Source organism: Lonchura striata, chromosome 3 (genome assembly GCF_050655825.1).
Source record: "Lonchura striata isolate lonStrDom1 chromosome 3, ASM5065582v1, whole genome shotgun sequence".
In the NCBI taxonomy this organism is placed as follows: domain Eukaryota; kingdom Metazoa; phylum Chordata; class Aves; order Passeriformes; family Estrildidae; genus Lonchura; species Lonchura striata.
Genome location: NC_140705.1, coordinates 45,955,082 through 45,974,397, shown reverse-complemented (window position 1 = coordinate 45,974,397; position 19,316 = coordinate 45,955,082). Strand labels below are relative to the sequence as shown.

The 19,316-nt window shown below is 43.5% G+C and overlaps 1 protein-coding gene across 5 annotated transcripts in view; it reads left to right on the top strand.

The window, feature by feature from the left end:
- The window catches only part of FYN (FYN proto-oncogene, Src family tyrosine kinase), a 135,783-nt gene extending 124,326 nt beyond the window's left edge, over window positions 1-11,457 (top strand). For 4 of the 5 annotated variants that reach the window (XM_085575024.1, XM_085575023.1, XM_021555486.4 and 1 more), the window contains one exon: window positions 10,778-11,457. In XM_085575024.1, the coding sequence (XP_085431150.1) occupies window positions 10,778-10,986 (209 nt within the window). In that variant the 3' untranslated portion in view covers window positions 10,987-11,457. The remainder of the gene's footprint in view (window positions 1-10,777) is intronic. The other variant, XM_085575027.1, reaches the window with a different exon arrangement.
- The last annotated feature ends 7,859 nt before the right edge of the window (window positions 11,458-19,316 follow it).

Genomic DNA, 19,316 nt, shown 5'->3' with positions numbered 1-19,316 from the left:
TTCAGTTTATCCTGTGATGTCTCACACCCCTTCAGAAGACTGAACTCAGCAAAACTAATCTTCCAGACTTTTACCAGGAATTTCAAGTTTGCTAGCGCCTAGCAGCCAGTAGCTGATATTTGAGAGTATGGGGACTGGAAGGCATCTCATGATCAGCAGTGAACTTTGGCATCATTAACAGGGAGCAGCTCAGCAAAGGTGTGGCTGTGACAACTAAATGAAGTAGCAGAAAATGTAATGGCATGTTTCTGTGGAATGGATGAGTCCCTCTGCCCAGCACTTCCCCATGTGGGGTGTTGCCTCCAGTCAGAGCAGCTGTGTCACCAATCAGCACAAAAGTCTTTCTGCCATAAGGATTCCTGGTAGTGGTGTGAGAAAGCTATGATTTCTGCGGGTTTATTGAGAGTTTAAGCAGACATTTCATGCTGTGCGAAGGTCAAAGAGAGAAAAAAGATGTATAAGCTTTACTTGGTGTGGTGCAGCTCCCAGAGGGTGAGCAATGTTCCTGACTGGGCTACAGGAATTGTCTAGTCACTGCCAGCAGAGTGGGTGCACAGGGACTGTCACCAGCCAGGGCAGAGTTAAGGTGAAAATAGCATTCCATGCAAAAACAACCATTTAAGCCCTGTGTTTACTCACAAGTCTGTAGCTGAACATAGGGTTGGCCATGGCTGCAGAGGATGTCTGCACTTCATAAATGTTTCTTTCCCTCACCAAAGGAGAAAGAGTCCACAGAATGTGTGTTTAAGTGCTTGCAATATATAACTTCTTGTAGGAGCCATGACAGTAATCTCAGGCATGGGCTGTATCCTGAAATTCTGGACAGTTTTATTATGTGGCAGCTTGAGCACATCAAAGACAACCAGTGGGATCTCTCCTCTTTCAGCACCGTCCTACCCCTTCATCCCTCACTACATAAAGCCCTCACATGCCAAAAGTCCTTCCGGCTCACTCTCCTCCACCTGCACTAGGAAGACACCAAGTAGCTGGAAGCAATTTTTTGTGTGTTACTAAGTCAGCAATTTTTTGGGCAGTCATGTACTGCCTTGGTTACACCCTGCTCAGGCTCTATGCCAGGGCCATTCCATCCCACCAGGACTCCCCTGATGCTCATCTGGGAGGTCTTAACAATTCTCATGGTCACCATCACTCCTCTCTGCCAATTTTACATAAGGGCATCCTGGATCTTACATTTGAATGTCCAAAGTCTTTACAGATTTCAGTCCAGTCTCATTTCCCAGACCCTGAATGGGAAAGCTTTTATAGGCTGAGGCAGCAGTGAAGGGGAATTGGGACCTTCTCAGAAGGATCTGTCTTTGCAAGTGGATTGAAAAGAGAGCTTGGATTTCCCAAGGTGACATAAGCCTCCTGAGCTCCTTAGAAAATACCCGCTTTTCCCCTGACATAGAAGGGACCATCTATCTCCTGCTTCACACTGGGAGAAGGAAAGACCTTGTGCAGGACAAAGTTTTGTGAATACCTATCCCTGTCTGAGATAGGGAGTAGGGTTCAGAGACACCCAGAGGGCTTTTCTTGCCATTATGGCATGTGTTGTGCAACAAAGAAAAATGGGATTTCTGTTGTCCTGAGAGGCAAGACTCAGCCCTCTTCATCCAAGTAGACAACCCATAGGTGAGAGAATGCTGTCTGTTGGCACTGCCAGCACTTTGGTACCCAAGATGTGACACCGAAAAGTGTCAGCCTTGAAACAAAGAGGGTCATGGAACTGTCTGTCTGCTGTAATATCCAGTTTCTGTAATAGTTGTGGGCATGTTGTCCTGATGTTCCTGCTTACAGCTTGTAGCAGGCTGGGAGAAGTGGAGAGAAGCCCTCAGGGAAAGGGATTTCTCTCTTGCTTGACAAGCTCTTAGTGCCTGGAGAGATTATTTATAGCAGACATCCCAGTCCTGGAGTGGTACCCATGCCTGCAGGACACCATACCTCGTGCCTTCCCATGTCTGGAACCAGGCATTGTTTTAAGCTTGTGTAGAAGGAGGAAGAAGCACAGTGAGTAGGTGTCATGGTTTGACACTGGCACAATGCCAGTGCCCCCATGAAAATGTGATCCCTCCCTTGAATGCTGTGAAGTGGAATCTAGAATAGAGCAAAGCAGGCCCAAGCTTAATAACAGAAAAAAACTTTATTAAACTACTACTACAAAAGAAAAGAGAAAACTAAAGAAGGAAAAAAAAAAAACACACAAAGATCAAATGAAAACCTTGCAAAACATTCCTCCCCCCACCACCCAACTCCAACAAACCACAGTGAGACACAATCTGGACCCCAATCAGGTTTCCACCCTCCAAACAATCGATACTCAGTCCATCAAGGGAGAGAGGAGTCTCTCCTGTGCCACAGACCCCTCAAGAAAACACAGCTCCACATCCTGTGTTTCCATGTCACACATGGCACCGCCCGGAGAAAAAGTTTGCCATGGTGACCCTTCTCCTTTCCATGCACAGTGCTCTCACCACTAATGCATGGATGGACAGACTGCTTTTAGGATTTTTCCTTTCAAGGATGCCCTGCCAAGACGGGAGAAAACAACAGTTCAGTTTTTCATTGTTTGGGACCACAGTCCCCCCCATTTTCCCCTGGGGCCAAGGGCTCAAGAACAGAGATCTTCTTCTCTTCTCTTTCCTTTCCAGGACAGGGGGACGCCACCACAAACCCCCTAACCTTTTCTCTGTTCACTTTTGTCTTTTTCCCAGCTGAAGCAGGTCTCTTGACTCACTGGCATCCTTCCAAAACACAGTCTCTCTCAGAGGAGAAGATTGGTTCAGGTTGTGGCTAACACGGAAAAGTCCAGCCAAAAGCCACTCCTTGTCCCTCTCCCATCTAGAATTCCTCCTTCTAACATCCCAGGGTCCAAGGTGTTCCTCTTCCTCTCTTTCAAACCGAGGAGGGGAAGGAAAAAAAAATTCACAAGCTTTCATTTCTCAAGGAAGGGTTAAAAGTCCGAACTCCCAGGGATGGCTCGATGCCCGGACATCCAGCAACTCCCAGGCAACTGGGCACCTTGCAGCTCCCCCAGCTCCTCCTTCCTCGCGATGGAATTTCTGACAGGACTGTCGTTGTCTCTTTCTCTCTCCCTCTCGGGAGAGGAACTGTGGGGGGGGGCGGGGAATGGAGACATCCCAGATTTCTTCCACCCTTCCATCTGCAGGGGCCAGCCCAGTTCCAGTCCCTCCACCCTTGGGGCCTACCTTTCAGGCCATGAGCCTTCCCCTCCCCACCCAGCCACGGCCGGGCAGGGGAGAGGCTGCACTGCGGCTGACCGGAACCAAAGAGAGCCAGTTCTCCTGGGAATTCTGCTTTTAACTCCTCTGTGTTCTCAGAGGCGTGTTCACCTTCAATTGGTCAATATCCAAATTGACCTCTTCCTTCCGGAAAAAAATTCTCTTTCCGTGTCAAACCACGACAGTAGGACAGAGGGGGAAAGCAGGCAGTTTACAGCAGGGAAACAGACTGGCTGGCACAGAACTTGGCGTTCTTTGTCCTACAGATTTCAACCAGTTCCTGTCCTGATGTCCCATTTTGGAAGAGAGGCTGGTGCAGTGGTGAGATCAGTAAAGATTAGTGAAAGCAGTAAAGATTTTGCTGGTGGAGATAAAGATCAGTCTAGAGTTTAGAATAAAGCCTTGCCCCAAACCCTATAGGTCCCACAAGCAAGACCCTTTTTGGAAGGTGTCCTCATGTTCATATTTCAACCAAGACTGTTTCTCCATCAGTGATCATAATGGGCCCACTATGATAACTAATTTATACCCTTTTCTATGCTTTTCACAAGGCAACAGATTCAAATAAGCAATTTTCACAGTTTTTCACACAGAGGTTCTATTTCCAATGTTACAGTGGAGAAATGAAAAATAGATTAGGACAGAGGAGGAGCCAAGCTTAAGAAACAGTCTGCTTAGTGGACCTTTTTCAGTGTCAATTTCTCTTCTCTTTGATAAATGCCCTTCCCTAACAGAGGTTGCAGAATTTGTGGGTTTTTAACATGCTACCTTTGTGATAGGCAAAAATCTCAGCCACACCAAACAAGCACCTCTGACCTTGCCTCTTCTGCTTTCTGCTGTATTTGTCATGTCAAGAGCATTTTCATTTTAACTCTAGTGTGATAGCTATGATGCTACTCACATTGCTGCCTCTGGCCAGGCAGGTCTTTGAGTCTGGGCTCCAAGCAGCCTTGCAGCCTTTGGGCAGCTGTATTCAGCTCCTCATGCCTGGAGGAAGCTGGGCCAAGAGTGCCAGAGAGCATGTGGTACCAAAGCCTGAGGCCAAGTACATAACAGAGAGCCAGCATAGGTAAGTGGGTGTAACATCATCATGGATGGTAAATAAGAGGTTAAGAAAGATGTGTACTCACCACATAGGATAGATAAGGTCAGGTGGGTTTATTTGTAAGCAAGGAAGCTCCATTCAGAAATGCTGTAGCTCAAGGTTGCAATCCATTCATGTGTTATACCAAGCAAATATCTTATTTTAAAAAACAAAACCAAAGCAAAAAATAGATATTGATAGTCTAGTTTTGAGGATGAGGAGATGTTGAGGGTTTTCTAGGTGAAGTGGTATAACTTCCAGAGTTTCAAAATTTGTTTTTCTTTTTCCCCAGAAATATCTTGTTTTGCATTGCACTCAGTAAGAACAGCATTCAGAGGTTGTCTTCACTTAGGAGCAGCTTTGTTGTTCCCTTCTGTGCACTGTATTAGTTTGATCACTGGTCTGAAAGCATGCAGTGGGTCTGGAAGGAACATCATTCCCAGTCTGTGTATTGGGTTTGCATGGCCAAGCAATCGTAGTGGGAGAATGGGGGGGTGCCTGAGAAGAGGCTGTGACCTTGTGGGAGGCCTGTGGAGAGAAGAACCCCTGCTGGAGCAGCCTGACTTTGAAGGACAATGGAAGAGTGACCCATGCTGCAGCAGTTTGGGGAGTTTGCTACCTGTAGGGTGGGCCCATGCTGGAGAAGTTCATGGAGAACTGTCTCCCATGCAGGGATCCCATACTGGAGCAGGGGAAGGTCTCCTCTCTCTCCCTGAGCTGCAGGAGAAGCAACCAGTGATGAGCTGACCATAACACCCATTCCCTGTCTCCCTGCACCCCTGAGGGAGGAGCTAGAGCTTGGAAGGAGGGAGAGGTGTGGATAAGGTGTTTTAAAGGTCTTATTTTATTTCTCATTATTCTGCTCTGATTTTGTTAGAGTTGGTATCTCTAGTTCTAGCCTGTTTTGCCCATGACACTATTTATTCAGTGATCTATCTTGGTCTTTATCTCAACTCATGAGCCCTTTGTTATATTTTCTCTTCCCTGTCCAGCTGTGGAGTGAGAGAGACTTTGGTGGGTGCTTGGCATCCAGCCAGGGTCAACCCACTACAGTCTAAGAGAAGAAAGCAATAGTAAAGTAGCCTAAAACAATTGCTCCCTCACTGGACTTCACACTTCCCAGAGTAATCTCTATAGCTCATTAGTTTGCATGCAGGGACATGTAATGTTTCCTGTCTTCTGGAAGAGCAGCATTGCCCAGATCCATTCTATTTGTACATCTGCTGTACTCCATCTAATCAAGCTCCTAAGAGCACACCAAAATACTTTCCAGTGTTTTCTTCAGCCACAGTTGGAAACTCCACATTCTTTTTTGTGTCACAGTAACTCTTCAGGTAACCATAACTTAAAGTTCCTACACCTTTTCTAGGAAAAGCCAAGCAGTATTGCATTTCTGTCCCCAGTCTGTATGGGCAGTAGATTTTTATTGTACTGAGCATTAGAGTGGCCATATCCTGTGGCATCCTGAGATTACTGAAGGTTTCACTAATAATGATGGATGGTGGGAGGATATTTGATTTTTGGTCTTCTCAGGGAATAAAAATGTAATGGAAAAGCCATCTTTTGGGAATTGGATGTTTTCTTCTTGGCCAAATTGTAATTCTTGAAATATCATGAGCACAAGCTGATTTTTCATAGAATTCTACAATGATAGAATAGTCTGGGTGGGAAGGGACCTCTTAAAGGTCATCTAGTCCAATCCTACCATAAGCAGTGATATCTCAGGTTACTCAAGAGCGCTGTCCAGCCTGAACCTGAATGTTTCCAGGGATGGAGTATCCATGACCACTCTGGGCAACCTGCTCCAATTTTTTGTCACCCTCATTGTGAAAAACCTTTCTTTCTTATAACTAATCCAAATTTAGTCTCCTTCAATTTAAAACCATTACCCCTTGTCCTCTCCCAACAGGCTCTGCTAATAGGCCCCCTTCAAGTACTGAAAGGCCACAATAAGGTTTCCCCAGAGCCTTCTCTTCTCCAAGCTGAACAATCCTGATTTTCTCAGCCATTTCTCATTTCAGGGCCCTTCTCTGGACTAGCTCCACCAGGTCCACTTCCTTCCTGTGCTGGGACCCCCAGAGCTGGATGCAGAGTTCTAGGTGGAGTCTCACCAGAGCAGAGCAGAGGACAGAATTCGCTCCCTTGCCCTGCTGGCCATGCTGCTTTGGATGCATCCCAGGACACTTTTGGCTTTCTGGCCTGCAAGTGCCCATTGCCAGTTCATGTCCAGCCCCTCATCCACCAACACCCCTAAGTCCTTCTCAGCAGGGCCCGTCTCAGTCTATTTGTCCTCCAGCCTGGATTGATACCAGGTGCTGCCCCAACCCAGGTGGAAGAAAATGCTGAGTATTTTATTTCACAGATTTAAGGATTTAAGGATAAACTTTTAAGGGGTCTGGAAGCATACTGCAAGCAGAATGTCATTTATTATTTATTAAGAATTGAAACTCTTGGGTATTCATTAGGAGAGAAGAGTTGTACAGACTGCTCAGATATTCTCTTTATGGTGTTAGATGTAAAAATATGACAGACTCCAGCTATCAAAAGAGAAACACTAAAACTTACAGGATAAAATAAGTAAGTCTATAGAATAGGTTTGTAAACATAAACAGGCCATTTAAGAGGTAAAATGTATACCTGAAGTACTGCTATTTTTATGTCTGACTAGTCATCCAATTGATTTAGACATAAAAGTCTTTGAAACTCTGTTTTTAAATTAGCAGTTCATGTCAAAACTAACAGAATTTCTTTGGCAAATCCTAGATACTTCAGCCCTTGCTGGATGTATGAATTCTGGTGAGGAACATGAGGATTACTTGCTTTAGTTTCATAACCAGGGTTTACTGTGAGGGAAGGGAAAGGGGAAAGGAGAAAAGAAAAGAAGGGAATTTTCCTGGATTAAACTGTGATGAAAAAACCTGGCTTGACTCACTTTCCAGGGACAAAAAAATTACTATGATTTCAGACAGCAATGTCTCTTTCATGTTCCTTTTTCTACCTTTTTGTCAAACAAAGGGAAGTGAAGAACTGTTTATGTTTTCCCTCCCCCTTCTGTCTCCTCAGGGTTTTTCTTCCAGCACACAGTTCGTTATCAGGTTTCAGAGTGTGCTTTGCAGCACTGAGTAAAGCACTGGATAAAAATACCAAACATTTGATATCTTAGAACAACAAATCAGTTGGGAAGGAGCTTTTCTGCTGCTGTTGCTTCCATCCGTGTTGCACTTAAGGATGTACTGCCAAAATAAAAGCAAGGAATGCAGTTAGGGGTTATTTATACACAAACAGATGAGTTAACAGTAACAGTAATTTTCACAGCCTTTAATATGTAAGGGAAGCAAAGCACAGCAGAAGTTCTCACCCCAAAACATGAGGTAATTCAGCTGATTCAAAGACAAGAATATGAAAAAAGGTGCAGATTTTTGTTCAAAACATAAATTTATGAAACTAGTATTGAGAACAGAATGTGAACAAAATGTGCATTTTTTTGTAGTATCTTGAAAACAGCAAGGCCAGAAAGTTTGGGTTGATGCTGCCTTGGGTTTGTGGTGCCTAACAGACCAGTAGAGTTTTGTAGTCTAATGAAAAAGAAAAAATATCTTTGGAAATATTCTTACTGGATAGTGAGAAACACCCAAATGTTTGTTCAGTGTGTTCTGATTTGTTGTGTGCCTCTGTGACCTAACAACATCAGTTTGGAGTCAATAATATAGGAGAACCTTAACTCTTTGCAGAATCTGATATCTGCAGAGGTTTGTTATTTATTAGTCTGTTTTCATAATTTTGAAGACCTAACTATGGTCCACTTGAGGCCATTCAAAGCATTTGCTCCTATTTTATAAATATGTAATACCACAAATATAGTGGGTGGATGCAGCTGATAAATGAAACACAAGAAACCAGTGCTGAAGTGTTGGTCTGCACCTTAGGGAATACTGTAAATCAGTGACCTAACCTTTCTTTTTGCAATTATCCCTGCTAAAGGAAGGGTTAAGGAGAGGCCTGTAAGAGTATGCGACAGTTTTCTGGAGAGGTTCCTCCATGTGTGCAACAACAGGCAGAAAAAGAAACAGTGCCCTACTTTTCCTTTCTCCTTTCCCTTGTCTTGCAGTAAAACCCATATATGAAACTAAACCAAATACTCCTCATGTTTGAAAATGGGAGGTGCTGCAGTAAGCTAAGCAGAACCATGCTGTGACCACAACATGGATAATTGAGAGCCTAAATATAACTAAAAGGAATTAGTGGGGAGACCATGCCAGGGGTGGTTACAGTGACAGGATAGGAATATGATCCTTGCCCAGACACTGCAAATGGCTATCAGTAGGAGGAAATTACACTGACAAGATAAGAGGAAAAGGGGGTTTGGTAATCGTAACATGAGATGAGAATCTAGAGGTGGATGGTCAGGAAAGGCTGAATGATACAGATGTTTTTTTCTAAGCATCCATAAAAATTAAACACAGCCAGGACATAAGGATACAGACTAAAGACCAAATCCAAGGTTACAGACAAGTTACCAGCCTAAATGCTACATCGTGTAAGAATTTTATTCCCTGTCCTGGCTTAACCCCAACCAGTACCACACAGACACTTGCTCATTCCCACTGCCCACCCCCAGGCCCCCCAAAGGTGGGATGGGAGGAGAATCAGAAAAAAGGTAAAAGCTTTTCTTTTTATCTTGACAAGATAATAACCTCCTGCTGATATCCAAGAGGTTGGGATAATAACAGTTTAATATCTGCAATAAAGTAAAATATAATAATAATTTTATTGGAAATTAAAAAGAGAGGCATATAAGCCAAGAAAAACAAATTATGCACAATACAGTTTCTCCCAGCTTCTTGTGCAACTCCTCACTGGCAGAACATGAGAAAGTGAAAAGTCCTTGACATAGGATGAACTCTCCTTATCAGAAACTAAAACATCAGTGTGTTACCGACATTATTCTCAAACTAAATCCAAAACATAACATTGTACCAGCTACTAGGAAGAAAGTTAACTCTATCCCAACAAAAACCAGACATTTCTACAAGTCAAAGTGTAGAGTGGATAAATGAATCTGTATTGAGGAAGGTGATTGAATTGTTCCTCATAAATAAGTTAACAAAAAATACGAGGTTTTGGATTCTGGAGGTGGAACAACAAACTCCTCAAAAGGACATCCTGCAAAAAGAAAGTGGAGGATTCCCAGTGTCATGGAAGCCAGGAAGAGGATAAGCTAACAGAAAGTGAAACACTGAGGTGCTGGTTTCTAGATTCAGTCATGGAGAAACTGAAGTGTCCCTGCTGGTTCTCCTGCAGAGCTGCTTGGCAGGACCTGCTAAGTCAGGAGAATGAGTTCTGCAGATATTTTTCAGCAGGGACTGGGGCAGGGCAAGCACAAAGCTTGCAGTCAGTGTGCAGGCTTCCTCTGAAACACCTCTGCATGCCTGTGGTGCCAGTCTTACCTCTGGTACTGTTAAAAAGAGAGTACTGGGAGAGAGGTGCAAACTAAAGCTTAGAGTGACTTGCAGCTAATGTTTGGTGAAAAGTACTTCAGCAGAGGAGCCAAGGGGTTACACAGAAAAGAAAAAGTAGCATAGGGCCTGGCCTTACTCTCAGAGTCAAGCAACATGAGTCACCATCCCTTGAGGTATTTAGAAGTCTTTAGGGACATGGTTCAGTGGCAGATTTGGCAGTGTTAGATTAACAATTGGACTCAGTGATCTTAAGGGTCTTTTCCAACCTAAATGTTTTTATGATTCTGTGAAGGTAATTCACTTTTTACTTTTTTCTTCTTAGAGAGAGAGCTATGGTTCTTTAGTGGAGATGTTTTGCTTGGCATTTGACTTGTCTTGTGAGGAGCTTTGTTCTGTTTTGGTTTGGGAACAGTCAAATATGATAGTAATTGCAATAACCAGCACAGATGGAGGGAGTGCAGGTCAGCAGCAATAAATTTCTGGGCTGACACCGAAGGCAATGCTGCTGGACAGCCCTAGTAGGAGTAGCAGAGTTTGTCTTGAAGTCCCTGCAGCATGACCTCACAGAATGTTTTCACAAAGGCCCACACTCAATGTGAGGGTTTCAGAAATTCATCTTAATTTTTAGAATTTTGAATTTTCTATTTCTTGCAATGCATTTGTTTTTCTTAAGCACATCACATATTACATTTCATGATTCCTGCTGTCAGAGATGGAAGGCACTGAATCCTGCCCATTGTGAGTAAGCCAGGAGGGTAACCATGGGAGCAGTGTTCTGCTCACCACTGGATCCTAAAAACCCTCTACTGAGAAAGAAAATAATCCAGGTTACCTTGCAGTAGATGAGGAGCTGAAATAGGACATCACTGTGGTTGCGTTTCACTTGTCATAACCAAAAGAAATTAGTATGATTGAGCAAGCCACGTGTGCTGTAGATACAGTTGCACTTGGTTAATTTTCCTGTAATTGACTGTGGATCTGTATGCCCTTCACAGGCATGAATAACCGGGAAGTCTTGGAGCAAGTAGAACGAGGTTATCGGATGCCGTGCCCCCAGGACTGTCCCATCTCCTTGCATGAGCTTATGATTCACTGCTGGAAAAAAGACCCAGAGGAGCGTCCGACTTTTGAATATTTACAGGGTTTTCTTGAAGACTACTTCACTGCAACAGAACCCCAGTACCAGCCTGGAGACAACCTGTAAATCCCTGGTTTCCAGACACTGTCATGAATTACCAGGTATTTCTCAGCCCTGTCCCACCTGCTCTTCATCTTCCAGCTCTGTGATCGGCTTCTCCAGAGTGCAAGATCTTCCAGCACTGCAGTGCACAGGAGGGGCTGCAGCTGGGAACTTCCACAGCCCTTGCCTATGACCACTTGTCCTAATAATCTGAATGTCCTGGATGAAAAGGAGAAAAACACTTGTTTTTTCTTAATCAAAGACTCCAAAACTGCATTGTATTGATGTTATGTAAACTGCAAAACCTCTGTTCATTGTAAATAGTAACTCAGTGCCAATAACTGATCCTAGTGCTTTCCTTTTTTTAAAATGCAAAACCTATGTGATTTTAACTAGTCTTCTCCTGATTCAACTAAAAGTATTATTTTCCAGAAGTGGCCTCTTTGTCTAAAACATTTTTTTTCATGTTTTAACAAATAAAAAATCAGGACAGGTGTTTGGGTTTTTGCTTTTTTTATATATAAAAAATATATAATATATATACATACCTGTATATACAGTATATGGGTGCTATTGCAGAGGAGGCTCATTTGGAATTGAATGAATCCTGCTGCAGCTGTACCCAGAAAGCGATAATTTTACTGCAGACATGAAAACACTGGTGGGATTCTGAAAGCCAGTGATCTAATTTTTGGCTTTTGCCAAGCATGATTTTTTTTAAATTGGATTGCACTTTTTGTTTATGATTATGTACCTGTAGATGGTTGTAACTTTGCTCTTTCAGGAATCACGTGCTGTATTTACAGTAATGTTTCCAATGTTTGACAAGTGTGTGATGATTTGTTCTTGAAATTAAAACAAACATATTTAAAGCAAGAAAACTACACCATCACCGTTTGAACTGGAAAATTGAAACTGCAAGGACTTCTTGTATCAAAACATGTATACTGAAATGTTTCAAAAAGATTTATTAAGCCGTGTAACCACATTCAGTTGGTCTTAAAATAATAGCATTTTAGCCATGTCCCCCTGCTAAACTGTTGGTCATGCAACTAGGATTTTTCTGTTTTATGTGTAACATTTTTCCATTGTAAAATAAGTGTGTTGAGTGTCCTGTACTGCTAATGAAATTACTTTCTCTGTGTCTGCAAGTTCTCCAGTGGAATTACTATGCACTTCTTTACATTTCATGGGGGATGCACAGAACAAAGTATTACCTTTTCAGTTGTCTGTACCAGCCTTGAATTACTTACATTTAACCAAAAACCACCAAAAAAAAAAATCCTTTTATTGAGTTTTTAATACTGAGTTGCAAATTTTAAAGTCTTAATTACATTGTGTTATGGTTTATTCACAAGTTTACATTTTAAAACTGTTTAACTTTCTTAATTTAGTAATTAAAAAAAAAGAGCATTTTACATTTGGATAGTTGTTTTTTTGTTTAAACTGTGGAGCTAATGCTGGACATGAGATTAAAAACTTTTCAAGAAGGGGTGTCATGCCATTTGGGGCATCATATTTCATAGGAGTATGCAGACCAATTACCTATGGGACATCATTTTCCAAATTATGAAGTCAATATGTTTTTAAATAGCTGGAGTTCAACTGTAAGGAAGATGACTGAATGCATAGCTAGTCTCTCTTCTACAGCAGTTTGTTCTTTATTAGTTCTGTTGCATTTAACATGAATACTTTTACATTTACAAGTGTTGCAGGAAAAGCTTTTCTATGTGTTGTATTGCTGTTACTGCTTTAAAAGATTGTGGCCAACTAAGACTTCCTGACAGTTGAAACTTTTTTTTTAATTATTTAGTACTTAGATTGTGAATTCATATTCTGAAGATTCACACATTTTCTAAAGAGAACTTTTCTTCCTTTGTGAAAACTAACCCAATAATCAATTGAGATTCAGAGAACAAATTGTCATCATTTTAATATTTTCTATACAAAACTTTCACTGAAAATCCTCTTGCAAAGGAGGCTTCCACACTTAGCCTTTCTCAAAGTGTGAGTTTATACGGCAATGTTGCTTGGTACCAGATCTCCATGATAAATTGGTTAACATTTTACATGTAGAGTCTATAAGTAATGTTATGTACATTATCTCTTCAATGTTGCTGTACCTGGAGCTGTGGAGTACTGAAGAGGCCATGATCCTTGTTGGACTTCTATCTTCCTCTTAGTACTTACAAAGCAAGTCATGGTCCTCTTTCTTTTCCCACAGCTACCCCCCTGCCTTAAAATATCATCCATGGAACTGAGGACTTGATAGTAACTCAGCAGGCTGGCGAAGCCAAAATGTCACCTCCTCAGCCCAGAGCCCGGTGGTGAAGCGTGGCCATTCTGCCAAGTTCCTTAGCAGCCTTTGCTATGCCACAAACTTAAGTGCAGTTTCCACCTATAATGCGGGACGAGCCTAAAATGTTAGTTTGCCTGTGTTTCTCATTGGAAGTAAGACTCAGACGGGGCGTTGTTGGGGTTTTATGGCCTTCATTTCTGATTCTTGGGTTTGCTGTTTCTTGTATTGCATTCGGTCTCTGAGTACCATGTTGGTCTCTGCCGGATCTCTGCCTGCAGCTGGCTTGTGTGCAGACTGGTGCCACTGTTGAGTGGCAAATCCAGACCATTTCTCATTGGTAGCTCTTCTGCTTCTTTTTCTTAATGTTGGGAGTTTTGTTGTTTGGGTTTTTTAATCTCTCAAATAAAAACATTAGCAAAAAATTTAAACAAGGTTTTTAGGTTTTTTTGCTATAAATTAATAAAAGCCTTTTCTTAAGCATTGTGTATACACCACAAGTAGTTGTGTGGTGACTGTAAAAGGAGAATTTATGAGACTAAGAATATTCTGTTCCTTCCAGTAATTTTTTAATGTAAGACTAAATAAATTCCACACAGGTAAAAACAGTTGGCCAAATGCTTCCCTCACCAGCCCACCTTATTCCCAACCAATTCATGGTGTGGTGGCTGATTTCCAGAAGAGGTCTTCTAGAAGACCTACCAGCAGCAGAAAGGACTCCATGGGGTGACACAGGTGTCTCTAAGCCAAGTTTAATCCAAGATCTGTCTCAGGAAAAGTGACAAGTGGAAATGGGACACTGCTACAAAAGGGATGGTTAGTATGGTTATTATATTTCTGTGAGAAGGCACTTACATGAGACTTGGAGGTCTTTGAAAAAGACAAAAGGCACTAACATGATATTCTTTAACTTTTGTAAACAGTGCTCAGTGCATTTCTGGGTGACGCTCTGGTTTTGATTTAATTACCACTGTAGAAAAACAAAGTAAATACAAAACAGAAAAGTGATTAACTGCTAAAATTACAAGAATAATCACAAATGGAAAATCTGTCTCCAGTGTGAGGGTTTCTCCTGAAGCCTCTAGACTGGAAAGGACTACCTGCAGCCCAAGAAGGCAGATTGCTAAATATCTCAATCTTGCCACATAACTTCAAGGTGAGTGGAAAGTTGCTCAAATTTATTTAAACATGCACTATCCGTTTCTCAAGTGCTCCAATAAGAAAATACAGCACACTAATGAATACTACCATATTGCACCCAAGGAGTTTAAGGGCCTCACACAAGGCTGAGCCCAAGCATGCAAGAGCTATTAGGAGATATACAGTAGCTCCTCTTCTAAAGTGTAGACAATATTCATTCATCAAAGAAGCCCTTTCCTGTCTAATGGGAAATTACCACCAGCAGTGCAGACAAAAGGATATTTATTTTCTCCAGTCGTGTCAGTTTGAGGGTCTGTCTGTCTTTCAAGAATAATTTAAGTCTGTTTGTAGCTCAGAAATCTCATTGTGTTCTGCAGTCTTGGAAAGCAGTGATTATAATTTCCTGTGACTCACACACAGGGATATTTTATCACTGAGAGGACTCCTGTCAACTGCAGCAGCATTCCCTGCCGTCTTCACCGAAGAAAGAGGCACTTTAGTTGCAGACTTTCCTGCAAAGAACAAACCAGAACCTGTATCCTTTCTGCATAAAAAGGAAAAGAGGCCCCTTGCTGGGATTGCCACATAAGTAGGGTGCTAGTGCCTCCCTCTCAGTGCTTCTAAATTTCTCAGAACTTCTGACAGCTAAAACCAGGCTGCTGAGGTACATTTTGAATGTTAGAGAGGAAATGTTGTCTTCCCATAAGTCCATGAAATATTTTCTGTTGACTTTTAATACAGAGCCTGTTCATATGTGTGTGTGCAGTTATCTATAACTCAAAAGGAAATTCATACATAAAAACATCTACACAAACATCAATCTATCTCCTTGTATTTCTCCCCTGTAGCTGAAGGCTTAACAAAAATGTAAAACTGGGACATGAATAGATTAGAGGACAAGATGTTGTTAACAACAAAAGAGCTGCTCTTTTTTTCTTCTTGTTTTCCTTTTTTTTCTTTTTTTTCCCCTGCTGGTTCCCACTACGTGATCTGTTACAATCCCTATTCCCACACCAGGAGAGGTGGTAGCAGCAAGCACTGCTGCTACAGTCCAGAGATGGTGTGGGTCTCTGGCTACTGCAAAGAGCAGCCTGCAGCTATCATAAAGTCAGGGAGAGAAAACATTTCTCCCAAGGGCATGGCTGCAGTTTGGAGCCTGCAGTGGGATTGTGCAGGAGTGCAGGGAGAACTGCCCTCCCAGGAAAAGCAGGTCATTAGCTGGCAGGCACTGCATCGTGTTGTGGAGAGGCAGAGCCAAAGGTTGCAGCAGCAGCTGTGTTTGCAGCACCAGCTGTGCTCACAGCGCCTGTGCTTCTTGTGCCCAGAGATTTGGGTGATGAGATTAGAGCAGGCTGAGGAGCATGAACTGCGGTTTCTGCTTCCAAATGTAAATATCTTCTCTGTTACAGCATAGAGGAAAAAAGTGTATGTTCAAGATGAGGCTAAAAAACCACAGGATTGGTGTGGCCTGTGACTGCAAGGCAAGTGCTGGTTCTGCCTGACTAGGCCAGATGAAGTTGGATTGTTTGGCTCATTGTTGGAAATAACTCAGCATTAAGCTCTGTGAATAGCTAAAAGGGCAAAAAGTAAAGAAATGAGATTATCCTTCTTCCCCTACAGCCAGGCTAGAGCTTGCCAAGGGCTCTGGTTTGCTTTTTTGTGCATCAGCATTTGTTGCTGAGCTCGTGCACCCAGAGCCTTGCTTAGCTACCTACTGTCACAGCTTCACACAAAATTCCTGAGCCCTGAAATGGATGAATTCTAATCTGGAAAAAGAAAAAAGAATGCAGGGCTGTTTTGTGACTACTGGGGCTCAGCCTCATGCCAGAGGCCTGTCTCTGAGCCCTGGCAGTCCCTGTGCTTTATTCACTGCTGCAGTTCAGGCTCTGGGCTGCCTCTCAATTCCACAGGCAGCTGGATTTCCCCAGCTAGAAAATGCTACTCGTATAGGAGGGTCTCTGGTGTTGGGAAAGGGCTGCAGGGGTCCCAGCACACCGCTCCTGGCACCACACATGGCCTGGGCCATCACTGTTCCTGGGACAGGCTTCCAGGAGAGAGTGGCAATGCAGAAGGGACCTGCAGCTTCCCTGGAGGCCCTTTGGACACCCAGAGCTGCCATGCTCTGTTAGCAGCAGCTCAGGCACAAGTGTGTGGAGCTGCTGACAGGTCTTGGGGTGACTTGGGTTCCGGGGCTGTGGTGCTACAGCCCATAGTCCCAGTGACAGTGGAGAAACAGCTTTGTGTCTTAAAGAGAGAGGACTAGCTACGGTTGACCACACAAGTGCTCAAGTGCTCCCTCAAATTCCCATGCCTCCCAAAAGGAGTGCAGCCACCAGCTGAGCTTTGTCTATGACCTCATATATATCCAGTGTATAAAACACATTCCACATATTGAACATTTGCATATGTTACATGTCTTTTGTTCCACTTGGGTGGCCTTTTCCTCCCCTCCCCCCATGACTCATCCACACAGCTCCCATCACATTATTCTGGACGTGTCATTTCTGAAGGACTACACATCCCTGTCCTGCAGAGAATGGGGGCTCTGTTAATTGTCAAATGTTGAGTGGGTAATGATCAATGGGTGACTAATTGGATGCAAGAGGGAATAAAATAGGTATTACTTAGTTTCTGCTCTTAATTAAGAGGATACATAATGCTGTGGGGAAAATCTTAACAAATGGCAGGAGGTGTTTTTGTCATTATGCAGGGTTTAATTACATGCATTGCACAAGCCAACATCCAGGTACTGTTTTCTTTCCTTTCAGGTGTCTCTCCAGGGTGTGACTGAAAATCGACAAAGCAAGAGCCTTAAAATAAAATAAGTGGAAAATATTTTCGCAGGCATGTGCCTAGCAATGTAAACAGCAAGACATAGAAGAAAGCCCCGGTTTTCCTCACAGTGCAAAAGCAGCAAGGGACATGCAGAGAACCAGAGTGAGACCAGTGCATTATGCTGAGGCAGAGGGGGTTAAAGGCTCACTGCAATGTCTCCAGGTTAATTCACAGCACCAATGTTAAAAGAGAAGTAACATGACAGTGCGCTATTTAAACAGTTAATAATTTGGAAGCAAAAAGATTCATTATTTATTTCTCCAAAAACAGAGATGTGGTAAGAAATATGAGACGGGGCACTCAATACCAACATTTTCTTCCTAATGAAAAAAGAAATATTACAACTCCTGCCGGATAAGGAATGGATTTTAAAAAGAAAAAAATGGTCCGTGTTACTTGCCTTGCCAAAGAAAACCATCCTGCACTTGAATCTGTTCTTTCTATGACAGGCCCAATATGACTCATCACGTTCTGCTTGTAAATAATGTACAGATGAGATTCTAACTTTAGAGAGTTCAGAGTTTTATCTGGCTTTCAGTGAGTGAAGTCAGTAGGGTAGGAAGACTTCAAATATATAAAGGAGGCCTTCAGAAGGCAATTATGATGGCTTCAGTTTTGGGGACGAGGGAGGTTTTTGAAATGCTAAAATTAACTTGGGTATCTGTTGTCCAAGTTTCCTAATCCAAAAATGAGTTAATTGACAACAGTTTCTACAGCTTTGTGGGAGTGTACTGAGGTTTGGGCTGGACCTTTGAAACCCACTCAGCAGACAGTGCTGTTAACAGGTTCAGCAGAGTGTGACTTTCAAGCTATTTTTCTCCTCTTTGTCTAAAGTACATAATTCTCAAGAGAAAGGAAACTGCTCCAAATATCTGCTGTTTTCTGGGGCTTGGCAAGTTAAAGAGGGGACAGAGACTGGTTCTTTGGCCGCTCTGCAGACATCATTAGATCTCTGCATTTCTGGAGCTGGAAGTGACAGATCTCACAACCAGAATGTTCCTCTCCTGGACAACCGACAGCTGTCTACAGGGGTGGCAGGTGGACACTGTTGTTTGCTGGATGTTACAGACCAGTGTCCAGGGTTTGACCAGCGGAGAACAGAGGACTGTCCATACCCATTGTCAGTGAGGGAGGCCATCCACGGCGTGAAGAGAGGTGCTTGATGGCTCCATAGCAGAGCCTTTTATAAAGAAACCCCACAGATGTGGGTATTGATGAAGCATTCCACGGGACACTCTGTCTGCCAAGTCCCCATGCTGCTTGCATTCCCTGAGGAGCTGGTCGTTGCACAGCAAACACTACATACATCCCTCACACACATCCCAGGAAGGTCAGGTGCTCCCCAGAGCAACTCTCCCTCCCTGCTTCCATCCTGTCGACATTCAACAAGGTCCTGATTTTGGCTCCTGTGTGGCCGTGGGCCCCTCACCACCCTCACCCACTGTGGCACACCGGTGGCAGTGGAGCCATCACTGCTCCTGAGCTGGAGGCCGGTGAGAAAGCCGGCAGGAGAGGCAGCCACCCAATCCCAGTGCGGTGCAACTCGGGGCTCAGGCAGCCTTGAAGAAAATGCCGGCTGTCAGGGTGCTCATGGTGCAAAACAGCTGTGCAGCAGAGGCCAGGCCAGAGGGATTAAACCTTCAGCTGTGGTCATAATGCAGCCACTCCAGCCGTAAGCATCTAGTGCTCATCACATCTGGGGCTGGCTGGGAGCAGCAGGGACTCTCCAGGGAGTCTGGCAGCAGTCAAGGACAACTTCAGAGTCTCCAAAAGGGAGCCCTGGTGTCCTGCTGGCCTTTGCCTTGGCACAGGAGGCAGAAAGCGGGGAAGGAGGGGGTCAGGATGGCCAGTTCCAGGGCCAGACTGATGTGGGATTTCTCACCAGGGAAGGTAAGCCCAGGCTGCAGGGCATCACTGCACTGCCATCAATACAATCACACTTAGTGCTCAGCTGGGGGCACATCCTGCTCCCAGCTGCCTGAAGGCAACTTCCAAAAATGTGGGCAGTCATTCCGTGATGAGAGGAGCTAATTGCCTGGGTCACTGCTTTGCCTTTGGACCAGAAAGAGGGGCTGGCAGAGTG